The sequence below is a fragment of the Cydia amplana genome, chromosome Z (assembly GCF_948474715.1).
Source record: "Cydia amplana chromosome Z, ilCydAmpl1.1, whole genome shotgun sequence".
NCBI lineage: Eukaryota > Metazoa > Arthropoda > Insecta > Lepidoptera > Tortricidae > Cydia > Cydia amplana.
In genome coordinates this window covers 27,572,232-27,586,597 of record NC_086096.1, presented here as the reverse complement: position 1 = coordinate 27,586,597, position 14,366 = coordinate 27,572,232, and the positions used below count along the sequence as shown (strand labels likewise).

The window sequence follows — 14,366 nt, the reverse complement described above, 5'->3', positions numbered from 1 at the left end:
ACAATTGTTGAATTATGTTAAAGTTCCAACACGATAAGTACGATAACAATGATAAATGCGTAATGAGTTGATGACGTATGAATCTTAATCAATTTTTATGGCTTTATCTCTTTCTCTCATCGTGGTGGGCCCGACCGGCAAATTGTTATCACGTTATCATACCACATTGAGGCTCCCACACTGTAGCAATTATGTCGTACTTGAAAAGATTGAATAAAATTTGGTAAGATTAATAAGTAACACACCTTACAATCTTTTATGAGTATATTTCATTCATAATTAAATTATTTTTCAGTGAATTGAGCTTGAAGAATTCCAGACGGATAAGCAATGCCCAAACAAAGGCTGATGTAAAATTACGGCAAATTGATAAGGTTTTAATTGCTAACCGCGGAGAAATAGCATGCCGGGTTATGCGAACAGCTAAGAAACTGGGTATCCGAACTGTGGCTGTGTATTCGGATGCAGACAAAGATGCTATCCATGTGGAAATGGTAATTAATATTTTATTTAGAGAAGCCATGCATCTTGGTTTTGGCTGAATACCGAATATTCGGCACCTCTTTGGGCCAAAGCGCCGAATATTCGGCATAACATGCGTACATTTTGAGGCGGATTTATTATAAAAACTGTTCGGCAACAAAGCATGATGTTTGCTATGATTTAATTTTTGTTGCTCAGAACTAGTCAATGTAGTTAGAGTCAATCAAATCTAAACCATAATAAAAATAAAATTATTTGTATTCAACAAATTCTTAAAAAAAAGGTCTACAAGTTTAACAACTTTCAAAGAATATATTTTAAATGATTAGATATATTGGTTTGTGTTTCAAAATTGCTGCCGAGTTAGCTTGGTCGGACTCTACTTTCTTTTAAATGTAATTTAGTGGTTCCCTTCTCATCTTATTAATGTCTGTTTTGTGTGGATTTATTATTTGTAGTCCCTATGCTCCTTGGAAGCATCCCCAATGGTGTTCAAATGTATAAATAGAAAAGCCCTATATTGACTTTATTTGTTATAGATATTAACTTCCCAACTCTTATTGAAACACCAAATTTGTTTAAACATCCATTATCTCTAATAGGTTAACTGATGTGGATGTTGATTAGAAATATTACTAATTATCACTGTTTATTACTCAGGCAGATGAAGCATACAACATTGGCCCAGCTTCTGTAACGCAAAGTTACCTGAACAAAAATAAAATACTTGAAGTAGCCAAGAAATCTCACAGCCAAGCCATTCATCCTGGATATGGGTTCCTCTCTGAAAATGTTGAGTTTTGTGAGCAGTGTGCCTCTGAAGATATCATATTTATTGGACCCCCCACCTCAGCTATTAGAGATATGGGCATAAAAAGGTGATTACCTTATCTATTTCAATTGTTGTCTCACAATTTACTGATTTATTTTTGTTTAATTAGTATTTTATTGGGTAACTATGTTTTCCAAAAAAAGTGTATCCATACATGTAGTTATTATAACTACAAATTTTCAACACCTGTTTCACTTTCATAGTAAACTATTTGGGTGCCAAATTTCATCCAGATTTGCTCAGTCATGTTTGTCATGTATTCACAAACTTTTATACATCTACAAGTCCATACATTCTTACTTACAAACTTTCAGGTTTCTAATAAGTATTAGTAAGATCTAAAAATTCACATAAATTGTATTTTGTAGTACTTCTAAAGCCATAATGTCCAGTGCAGGAGTGCCTATAGTTAAAGGTTATCATGGCGAAGATCAAAGCATAGAAAGACTGCAAGCTGAAGCTCAGAGGATTGGCTTCCCAATAATGATCAAAGCAGTTCGTGGTGGTGGTGGCAAAGTAAGAAAAAAACTCATTTCAACAAATAAGTTACCAGTTTGGCATTAATTGTATTTGAAACAACACACATTTTTGATTTTATTTCGTTTATTACAGGGAATGCGTATAGCAATGACGGAATCGGAATTCCTGCAACAATTAGAATCGGCTAAAAGAGAATCTCTCAAATCATTTGGTGACGATAACATGCTACTGGAGCAATACATCACTGATCCTAGACACGTTGAAGTGCAAGTACGATTCTATTTACAATCATTTTATTAGGTGCAAATCTCTTAAAATATTTAACCCATGCATTATATCTTTTATTGTATTTACATCAGTAGGCGAGTGTGCTAAGGCCATAAAAAGGTCAACTACGGGGTTCTTTGAATACAAGATTTCCTTTGGCAGAATTAATCTTTGTGTACCTAAAATGTATTTAAGAAGTGGAGCCATCCACAAAGGAAATCTTTTGTTCACGCAACACCGTACTTTAGGACCTACACTCTCAACTGTTACTAAATAAAATGTTTACAAAGATACGAAATACTGTGTATAATAGTTCCCTATTACGTCTAAACATTGGAAAACTCTTAAATTGGTTCTAATTATATCAGCCTATAAAATGCAGGTATTCGCCGACATGCACGGTAACGCAGTGCATCTCTTTGAACGAGATTGTTCAGTTCAGAGAAGACATCAGAAAATTATTGAAGAGGCACCCGCGGTAAGTACACATTTCAATCTGTTCAAAAACAAACTAAAAGAACTATTTTGGTCCAAAACGCATTTTATCATAGCCTTAAATGATTATGCCTGAGACTTACTTTGTGCATAATATTAGGCCTATGTAAGTATTTAAACGAGGAATAATTCAGTTTCTTTGTACATAGTTAAGCGTTATGGATTTCCGCAATAAAACACTTGATTCAATTAATTAATGGGGCTTAGATGCACGCCCTTCCCTCCCCAAACTTAGACACCCTGCTCGACAATGACTCGTAGCGGGTGGCCGTTGCTTTCCGGCTGCGATGTTTGTCAACCACATCTGCGGGTTCATGGTGGAGAGCAACGGGCACCATGCTTTGAGCTGTTGCCAGTGCGCGGGAAAGTTCCCACGGCACCACGCGTTGAATGACATTGTTCGAAGGGCGCTGGTGTCAGCCAACGTCCCGTGTGTGCTGGAGCCGCTGGGTCTTAGTCGGTCAGACAGCCGGACGGTTTTTGACTCTGGTGCCGTGGGAGAGTGGTAAGTGCCTTTTGTGGGACGCCACCTCCGTCAGCACAGTCACCGTGCGGTCAGCAGGAGCAGCCGCTGAGCAGGCGGCGTCCCTAAAGAGGTACACGTACTCGGGGCTAACAAACTACTTGTTCCTTCCCCTTGCTGTGGAGACTTCTAGACTCGAGGAGCGGGGTCGTCGCCTGCAGGAGAGGTTGTCCATCGCGGTCCAACGCGGAAACGCAGCAAGCGTGATGGGCACCTTTGCGTCGGGAGAGTTGCGACGTGGGTTGTTCGAATAGTTTTTTTGTGTTAGTTTAGGTTTAGTTTTATTTATAGTTAAGTTTATTGCTAATTTATTTGTTTTTAATGTTTGTCTTTTTAATTATTTTAAATAAATCAATTTAAAATTTATAGTTTGTCAAAGGACTGTCTCATTTCAAACATAGACAGAGAGAATCTTTGTCTTACACTAGTACTAGCACCCAAAAGAAAAGGATGAGTAATATGAGTATAGTTATTTTGGTTCTTATTTACTGACAAATTGGTTTGACAAACTATGTTAATTATCTAGTGCTTGGTTTCGTGCAGTGTGATTTAAATACAGTGAACATATCCGTATGGTGTTGTTCTGATTTCAGCCGGGTCTGTCGGAGCAGACGCGCTCGGCGCTGGGCGAGGCGGCGGTGCGCGCCGCGCTGGCCGTCAGCTACGTGGGCGCCGGCACCGTGGAGTTCATCCTGCACCGCGCCACGCACCACTTCCACTTCATGGAGATGAACACCCGCCTGCAGGTCGAGCACCCTATCACTGAGATGATCACTGGTGCGAATACACAATACTTATAACGCATTTTACATAGATATCCAGTTTTTAAATAGAATTGAAACTTATCGAAACAATCATTTAATGAAGGATTCTAAGCTTATGATTCTGCAGCTGTGACCGTGACGTCACGATGTAATGTTTTAGGTATATAAACTCCTTATTAGCAAATCGTTTTGACAGTTCTAAAAAAGAAACATATTTGACTATAGTTCGTTTTTTTTAGCATTAGAAATAAGGTAAACAATCTTGATGTGTCTTTTAATTGAAAAACTCATTTTAAAAATAAGTTACGGCAAATATGTAACAATTATGAATTTAAGCCGATCATTTATATTCCTCTGCTTTCATAAGTAATAGTTTTTGATTTTTAATAAGCGTTTTTCAATTAAAAGACATGTCAAGATCGCTTACCTTCTTGCAAGTTCTTTCTAATGCTAGAAAAAACGAACTATAGTAGGAACATACCATATTATATTATTTATATTGATGTCCCGCCCATGATGCCGCCGGCCAATGACACTATGCGAGCGGGACAGCAATTTAACCTCTATGGCACAAATCCCCCCTAGAAAAACACGGCCGCAGCACGAATGTAACAGGCCAGCATTTAACTTAACCCCTCTAATGGACATTGTAAGTTAATTAAACCTTATATTTTACCTGAATGTAATTGAAATTTAAGTTTATTCGTAATCACAGACAAAGAAAATAAACTAATAAAAACACTTAAAATAAAACCTTATAAATAAAAAATTTGGCCTAGGTCGTGGTCGCTCGGTAGGGTACCCAGAAGGCTGGCCGCATTGCCCCGCTGGATGGCAATGCTGATCCGCTGGGCAAAATATTGGCCAGCCCTCTGGTCACCAGAAGCCATTGAAATTTATATGTTTTAACGAGTAAACATTTATTCTAAGGCACTGATCTTGTGGAATGGCAGCTCCGGGTGGCGGCAGGCGAGCCCCTGCCTCTGACACAGGCGGAGGTGCGGCGGCGCGGACACGCCGTGGAGTGCCGCGTGTACGCCGAGGAGCCGGGCGCGGGCTTCCTGCCTCGCGCGGGCACCCTGCACCGCCTAGTGCAGCCCACACCCGAGCAACACTGCCGGGTATAATAATAATTCAGCCTTTATACGTCCCACTGCTGGGCACAGGCCTCCTCTCATGCGCGAGAGGCACTGACAATCCAACCTCTAGACTGAGCTTAGGCCAATTCTTTCATGAAACCGATGCTGCCAAAAATACGGGGGTGCGGGGGGACGAGGTGAGCGAATCCCGTGCCGTGATTGGTCCGTTCAAAGACACGGACCAATCACGGCACGGGATTGACTCGAAGATGGAGTAACGCTACCGTATGTGTGGCAGAGGGGGTAGCGCGACTATGCTATGTCTAGCGAGAGGGCTTGGGCTATAGTCCCCACGCTAGCCCAATGCGGATTGGGGACTTCACATACACCTTTGAATTTCTTCGCAGATGTATGCAGGTTTCCTCACGATGTTTTCCTTCACCGAAAAGCTAGTGGTAAATATCAAATGATATTTCGTACATAAGTTCCGAAAAACTCATTGGTACGAGCCAGGATTTGAACCCGCGACCTCCGGATTGAAAGTTATAGCCGGGTATAGTTTTTTTTTGAACTGAGCTTGTTCACTACCTGTACTAACAATGGCATTGTTTTATTACAATCCAATTATCTGCTTTTGTTCTCGTAGGCGCCGACCAGTTTAAAATGGTGTAAAAAGATAATATCATATTCAATCTTTGGTAAAGTCATATCCACCTTAGCCACGACCGGGAAGTAGTCTGGTGCAAAATGCAAAAATAGTTATGTTAGCCATTATTTATGTAGTGTATTTTGATTTTGTAGTCTATTGTTTAAGAAATAGAGTCGTTAATCTATAATAATATTTCAAGGCGTTTATAATCTGCTTTTACTACGAGGTAGTTATCCTAATTGGTGGTTTACCACTCAGTGGTATTGTATTCTTGAGAGACTCTTTGAGTAAACTAGCTCAGTTCAAAAGATTTACACTATACGTGTGCTGACTAACCGCACTCACAGGCGCCCATTTTGCACTCTCTTTTGCGTGACTCAAGCAATGTACTGCCGCTTTTCTTATTAACGATTATAAACCATCCTGTCCACAATTTGTTTCATCATTTAACCTCGTAACCATACAAAATTTAGATATTTTTTTTTTTGTTTATCTGGTTTATGATTGGTTTTAATTAAATTAAAATGGAGTGTACATTGTAATGCACATTGGGCTTTACGAGATTAATTTTAAAGGCTTTCAACAACGCTTAGTAACATTTAGTACATGGTTGTTACAGGTAGAAACTGGCGTGCGAGAAGGCGCGGAGGTGTCAGTGCACTACGACCCCATGATAGCCAAGCTGGTGGTGTGGGGCCGCGACCGCAGCGAGGCGCTCGCCAAGACGAGGGCCAAGCTCTCCGAGTATCAGGTTCGTTATTTTCTAGAGACGGGTGGTATAGGATGATCTAGCAGGTGTGTGTGAACCCTATATAGGTACATATAAGATGGTGATGCCTGTAAACAGGCTTACTTCCTCTCAAACAGAACGTAAACCGGGCTTTCGGTAGCTAACCAAACTTCGCAACCTTAATAAAAAAAACTTCATAAAACAGTTTATAACTGGTCAACCAAATCTTGTCAGTAAAAAAGGCGCGAAATTCAAATTTTCTATGGGACGATATCCTTTCGCGCCTACATTTTTAAATTTGCCGCCTTTTTCTACTGTCAAGATCTGGTTGACCAAGTATATTTAACATTCCAATTGCCATCATTTTGTGGTGTTACTAAGCAGTTCTACTTCGCCCAAACGTGCTTTCCTGGAGTAAGTGCACGATCCGAGTTACTATTAAAAATACCCAAATTACTGTAGTGATGTCTATAATATTGGAAGAGCTCCCTCGACTTCTCCAGGATCGCGTAATTAGACCCTGATTTGATGACGATGAGCAAGTAGAAAACATTTCAAACCAAAGTTTTTTTTTATATCAATTTAATGGTCTGCGAGCCCATTGTGTAACAGTCGATTGAGGATACGATTCCGTAAAATCACCTGTGTTTAGCTATATTATAAATATGATATAATAGTATAGGCTACATGACTAATTTTCATTTATGGTATCAATCGATCGGGTTTGTTTTTAGGATCAAATGTTTATATGGGACCTATTTCATTAAAGCAAAACAAAAGTCAGTAATTATAGGCAAAGTCCGACAGTCGCACTTCACTCGCGAAACACCCCTCACAAAAGGATAAGTGAACGTGACGTCAAGGTCACTGAGATCCCATCTTGTAGTATGGACAAAACAAGAAAATTGCTTTTTTGTCCGTGAAATATTGCGTTTATGTATGTATACATATATATAGTTGCTATACAATATTTTTTGGATAAAATGTAAGGAATCGAATGGGATCCTTACTTTTATCGTTTTTGGAAGTTAAAAAAAAAACTAAAATTTTGAAACTTTCTGGTCCTGTATTTTTGTAACATTTCCGTATTTTATTTTATTATCCACATTATTGTGATAAATTGCTCGTTTGCTATATATTTTACTGATATAAAATTCAACATGTGTCATCATCCCTATTGTGTCAGGTGGCGGGTCTGGAGACGAACGTGAACTTCCTGCTGCGGCTGGCGGGCGACCCCGCGTTCGTGGCGGGCGACGTGCACACCGCCTTCATCCCGCAGCACGCGGCGCGCCTGCTCGCCGCGCCCGCGCCCGCCCGCCTGCAGGCCACGGCACGCAGCGCCGCGCTCGCACATGTCAGTACTGTTGTAACGTACATACATACAGGGTAGATATGTCACATCATACTCCAAGCCGTCTCTGGACCCAAATTTATGGAGTACCCTATGTGTGTGTCAAAGTGTTGCCTTATTTCACCACGCTATTAGATATGAGCACTACTATTCATAGCCTCATATCCTATGTTTTATTATAGTACCTACCTAATTTAGAATAAAGAAGTATGGCCGACTTGGCCGAACTAGCTTCAAATGTAATTGATTTTGCTTAAATAATTAAACTGGATTGAGTTAATAGTCTCGATCATTATCATTTCTTATCACTTGTAATGTTTTAGGTGCTTATGTCCCAAAAAGCAAGCACGAGTAAGACAAATAATGGAATCGACGTTTCGCCGAGTGCGTGGCGACCGAACTATCAACTTCGAAAAACGATTTCTCTAAAGCTAGACGGCAAAGGTATGTCATTGTATTAAGGAAAAAACTAGTTTGGTCAGATTAAAAAGGAATCGAATTAAAGTAACATTTTTCTACTGTGATCTTCTATTTATTACGGGTAATCCAATACACTTTTACTGTCTGTCCTTCGGGGCCTCCTGAGGATGGGGGCCCTTGGCACGGGCCCCGTGTGCCCTTATGGTAAAAGACGGTACCTATTGGGGAGAAGTGACACTGATTGTCACAAACACAATCTTATGCAATGTCAAACATTAATGTTAGCGGCAGCCATTGCAACAAACATATAATTTAACGTAGTAAAGCCGACAAAATGAGGGCAGCACCAGTCGTGCACCTAACGAATATACAAAGATATCTAACTACATATTACCTAAATAATAAATAATTAATAACCCTTAGCATTTATAGGCTAACAATGTTGACGTTATTGCAGCAATCCTGTTGAATAGATGTTTTTAATTATTACACACACACACACACATAAACACTGCTCTATTGGTTTAAATATATAATTAGGTTAAAACACAACTCGTGCGGAACCTCTTACTGCCTATAAAAAATACCAACTAATCATTGGAGTCGTTTCAGATATCCCAGTAGCAGTAGAACACGTAGGCCCGAAACGGTACCGGGTGAAAGTGGGAGACGGAGAATGGGAGGAGGCCGAAGCGTGGCTGAGCGAGAGCGAGCGCGGCGCTCGGCTCACCAGCGTCGTGGGGGGGCGGCGCGCCACCGTCGGCCTGCTGGCGTTCGAGGACCAGCTCCACGTCTATGACGAGGTGAACCGTCTGCTGCTGTTAGAGTGAGACGGGGACAGGCATGGTTGAGTGAGTGCGTGCACGATGCGAGACTTACCACGGTCGTGGGCGACCAGAGTCAACCTACTGGTGAATGAGCAGGTCCTCATAGACATGACCAATTAAATTCTCTGCTATTGTTAGAGTGAGGCGGAGATCTTTAGGGCTGTAACGTAACGAGCGCGGTACACAGTTCACCACCGTTAAGGGCGGCCATCGATTTCTACGATTAAGGTAAAATTCCTGTTGTTGTTAGTGTGAGTCGGAGAGGGGCGTAGCCGTAGCTACCGTGAGACGTATGTAAATTTAATATTTTTCTTGTTTCTTTCACACGTTTTCTTAATACCTATAACATAGTGGCGTTATACCTACAAATTCATTAGTGCCTCAAATTCAACTTTAACGTCAATATTTAAATATAGTTAGTCAAAGTGCCACTATGAATCTCAAGGAGCGTATATTAGGTCCTTACCACTGACTTAATATAAAAGAAATAGACACACAAAGCAGAACAAAAACGTCAAGAAATGTGGATCCCAATGACGTTTCGCACCATTTGCATTGATGATAAAAACGCTTACGTAAATTTTGAGTCAAGATAAATGTTTCGTACAGAAAAGAGCTTAATGTCGTAAGCATTAAGTGTCAAATTTGCAAACATAAGTACCAACACTGTTAAAAAATTTAGTCCGATGGCACTAAACGTAACGTATTTACGTCAAACAACGTCAAACGAGAATAATGAACGAATGGAGTCACTTTGGTACACTTTAATATGTATTACTGTACAGGAAAACCAATTGAAGTAATAAATAAAACAAATTTAATATAATCGGGAGCTCAAATAAAATTAATTTGTGGTTCAAATTCAAACAAATCAAATTTTTAATTCGTACGTCTTTAAATACTAATTTCCTTGAAATAAATTCTACTTATTAAATAACTGTGTATTTAAGATCTACATTTACTCATAGCGCGGGTGCACGGGGACATTTAGATACTGATTGGATTTTTTTTATAAAGTCTACCTATACTTTATAAAAAAAATCCTGTGGTTGTCACTGTGTTCCGACAGGTTTAGCATTTACAGTTAGTCGATATAAGCCCTTATTGGTGGTGTATATGTCGGAAACAGGGAAATGGGCCGAACACACAAGTGCCGTTTTGCCTTGTTTAAAACTGCATCACCCCTATCTCTTGCTATAATTAAATAGCAGTCCACTTTGCACGTCGCATAGGTTTTCTTGGAAATCTTGAATTTAAACATAATATTATTTCTTATGAATTCCATATAAAAATATAAAAAAATATTGACCTCACATCGACTCATTAGATTTTTGTTCCTTAACATCCCTTCTTTGGTACTAACAAATTAATTTATTCAAAACCATAAAATTACCACCAGATTACATAAATTATGTAATGCTATCCAAAGAACTAACCGAAAAAAATACATTCCATCCTTTTTCCTTGTTTTATCATTGTTATTTTTACATATTTTAACGGCACATTTCGTAATTGTTGACAACTTCACATTTGAGCGTTTCAAACAAGACTAAACGAAAAAGTAATGCATGATCTGTTTTGACATCACTTTTGTGGGGCCATTTTTGGCGGCTGATTGGGTATCCAGTTCTTTATACTATATCAATGGTCCTTACATATGAAATTGGCGTTTGGCGAACTGGCAACTTTGGTTCAAAATATGTGGCGTTCGGCTAGGAATTCCAAATTCAAATTTATTTCAAATTTAAGACCATGTATTTCTGTGTTCGAATTACGAAATTTATTTGTTATCGCGTCATTTGTTTTTCTTTCACATCGTTCTGTTCACAATATGGAGAACTTAAAATATCGCTATATTTACGAATATGAGTTTCACCTCGGCACTAGTGCTGCAGAAACGGCTCGTAGGATTAACAATGCGTATGGGGAAGCTACTGCAAAAGAAAATACGGTACGTTATTGGTTCCAACGTTTCCGTTCTGGAAATTTTGACCTTCAGAACAAGCCCCGTGGACGGCCGGAGACAGAAGTTGATAACGAAGAATTAAAAGCAATTGTGGAAGCAGATCCATCGCAAACCACGTCAGAGTTAGCGGCAGGCTTCGGTGTGAGTGATAAAACCATTTTGATTCACTTGAAACAAATTGGAAAAGTGAAAAAACTTGAAAAATGGGTACCGCATGAATTGAGCGACGCAAACAAAGAAACACGCGTCGAGTGTTGCGTTTCACTTCTCAACCGGCACAATAATGAAGGCATTTTGAATCGTTTCGTTACTTGTGATGAAAAATGGATCCTGTACGATAACCGGAAACGTTCTTCACAATGGCTGAACCCAGGTGAACCAGCCAAATTCTGCCCGAAACGAAAGTTGACTCAGAAAAAGGTACTGGTAAGTGTCTGGTGGACTAGTGCCGGTGTCATCCATTACAGTTTCTTAAGATCTGGGCAAACAATCACGGCTGATGTGTATTGTCAACAATTGCAAACGATGATGGAAAAGCTAGCCATTAAACAACCCAGACTGGTCAATCGATCTAGCCCACTGCTGCTTCAGGACAATGCTCGACCACATACGGCACGTTTGACGGCCGCAAAACTAAGGGAGCTGCGACTGGAATGTCTTCGACACCCACCATACTCCCCGGACCTTGCTCCAACTGATTACCATTTTTTTCGGAATTTGGACAACTTCATGCAAGGAAAAAAATTCAATTCTCACGAGGCTGTCCAAACGGCCTTCAAAGATTTTATTGATTCTCGCTCACACACTTTTTTTAGTAAAGGAATCAATGAACTACCTTCGAGATGGCAAAAGTGCATAGATAGCCATGGTACATACTTTGACTAAATAAAAAAATAGTTTCATAAAAAAAATCGTTTTCATTTCTGCCATATGAAACGCCAATTTCATATGTAAGGACCTAATATTATAAGTTAAGTAACCCTATGTCTTTCCACAGGAGGGTCAATCGATAGCCTTGGTCCCTCGGGCTAGGTACGGCGGCGCCGGGGCCTCGGAGGCGTCTTCAGACAGCGCCTGCTCGCCCACGCCCGGCGTGCTGGAGAGAATACTAGTCAATCAAGGCGATAAGGTAAGCCGCTCCCAGTTCACACTAGGTTTCAAGGCACGAGGGTTAAACAAACTTTGCCACAGAGTGACAAAAAATTTTTCACCACACCAACACAAGGAAAATACTAACTGTAAAATATCAAACAAAATCAATGTGATTTGATTTTGTTTGATATTTTACAGGGAATATATTACACAAGGAAAATACTAACTGTAAAATATCAAACAAAATCAAATCACATCGATTCAAAATGAATGTTATTAAATATTTACCATTCAAATCATCATTTAAAAGTGAATTCTACCAGCAAACAACAAAATTCAAAATTCGCATTTTATTACTCTGCCACACATGTGAATAAAATGCTGAATAAAACTATCTTATCAGTTTTTGAACAACCAAGACAGCCTTTACCAGCTGGTGTGGTGATAATAACTATATTTTGGGATAGTTTATTCACCTTTAAGAATCAACCGAGCTCAATTCCGAGTAACAGAACATGTCCAAAAACCACAGACAATCCAACCTCTAGACATAGCATAGTCGCGCTACCCCCTCTGCCACACATAGGGTAGCGTTACTCCATCTTCGAGTCAATCCCGTGCCGTGATAGGTCCGTGTCTTTGAACGGACCAATCACGGGATTCGCTCACCTTGTCCCCCCGCACCCCCGTATTTTTGGCAGCATCGGTTTCATGAAAGAATTGGCCTAAGCTCAGTCTAGAGGTTGGATTGTCAATGCCAAAAACCTATAGGTATCACTGGGGTGCGGTTATATTTTAAACATGGGCCATACTATTGTAGGTGGTGAAAGGGCAGCCGCTGTTCGTGGTGATCGCGATGAAGATGGAGTACGTGGTGCGGGCGAGCCGCGGCGGCGTGGTGGCGGGGCTGGCGGCCGCGCGGCCCGGCGACCCGGTCGGCAAGGGCGCCGAGGTCGTGCTGCTCCAACCCGACACAACCAAGACCAACTGAATCACATCCACCTACCTAGCTGACTATTGTCACCTGACACTATTTCCTGTCCGTTTCCGGGTCTTTAGCCTTTCAGATGACTTGCATCATTAGGGTTCCGTAGCCAAATGGCAAAAAACGGAACCCTTATAGATTCGTCATGTCTGTCTGTCTGTCTGTCTGTCCGTCTGTCTGTCCGTCCGTATGTCACAGCCACTTTTCTCCGAAACTATAAGAACTATACTGTTGAAACTTGGTAAGTAGATGTATTCTGTGAACCGCATTAAGATTTTCACACAAAAATAGAAAAAAAACAATAAATTTTTGGGGTTCCCCATACTTTGAACTGAAACTCAAAAATTTTTTTTTCATCAAACCCATACGTGTGGGGTATCTATGGATAGGTCTTCAAAAATGATATTGAGGTTTCTGATATCATTTTTTTCTAAACTGAATAGTTTGCGCGAGAGACACTTCCAAAGTGGTAAAATGTGTCCCCCCCCCCCTGTAACTTCTAAAATAAGAGAATGATAAAACTAAAAAAAATATATGATGTACATTACCATGTAAACTTCCACCGAAAATTGGTTTGAACGAGATCTAGTAAGTAGTTTTTTTTATACGTCATAAATCGCCTAAATACGGAACCCTTCATGGGCGAGTCAGACTCGCACTTGGCCCCTTTTTTTTAGATTAAATTTCAAAGCTGGGCACAGTGGCTTTTGCTGGTTCTAATCTCGTCAAAACATAAATAACGTAAAAAAATTAAAATGTTTAAACGACTTCTCCGATTATACTTATGTAAGATTATAATTATGTGCGCCTGCTAGGTGGGCTCCTTGGCGTAGCCTGTTGTTATCTATGGCTACCTATAGTCAGGCATCTGAGCAAAAGTTACGAGCGGGCAGTGCATGTGCTAGTAACGCCGGTACTTAGCGTCAATATTTAATTTTGTTTACTTGTTGGACAAGCAATGCGCGGCAGGTGACAATTGACATCGTGGTAAAACAGAGGCGGTGAAACTTCCTTCCGCTCATTTACTTAATATGAAGTGTCCGAACAATTATTATGAAGAAAAAACTGACTTATTACTACTGCTTAATTAAAAAATGTTGATAATACAAAAATATAAGAAAAAAATATTTCTGAATGATTTGTCCACCAACTAGTTTCTGTTGTTGTGTTAATTTTAATTGTAGCATGCCATATTTCTTCTAACTTCTTTTTTAAAAGCTACCCGGATGCCCAAAGTTTGACTTACTGTATAAATAATCTTAAGAGGATAGAAGGGGCTGAGCTCCATCTCAGATTTGAGAATTATTGCGATAAGGACAACTGCAACTGTAGCGAAAAATCCTGCGTAAATATTTCATATTATCAGGTTTCGTACTGAACTGTTTCCTCCTTCAAAACTTAACTAAAAGAACAAAATTTT

The 14,366-nt window shown here is 40.0% G+C and overlaps 1 protein-coding gene across 1 annotated transcript; it reads left to right on the top strand.

Annotated features, from left to right (window-relative positions):
* The first annotated feature begins 5 nt into the window (after positions 1-5).
* Positions 6-12,991, top strand: LOC134661652 (methylcrotonoyl-CoA carboxylase subunit alpha, mitochondrial). The gene is made up of 14 exons (XM_063517799.1): positions 6-223; positions 296-494; positions 1,144-1,361; positions 1,684-1,831; positions 1,928-2,065; positions 2,445-2,540; positions 3,674-3,857; positions 4,775-4,965; positions 6,192-6,323; positions 7,489-7,659; positions 7,980-8,100; positions 8,689-8,879; positions 11,867-11,998; positions 12,782-12,991. The coding sequence occupies exons 1-14, from the start codon at positions 192-194 to the stop codon at positions 12,950-12,952; spliced, it is 2,124 nt and encodes a 707-aa protein (XP_063373869.1). The 5' UTR covers positions 6-191; the 3' UTR covers positions 12,953-12,991.
* Positions 12,992-14,366: the final 1,375 nt, after the last annotated feature.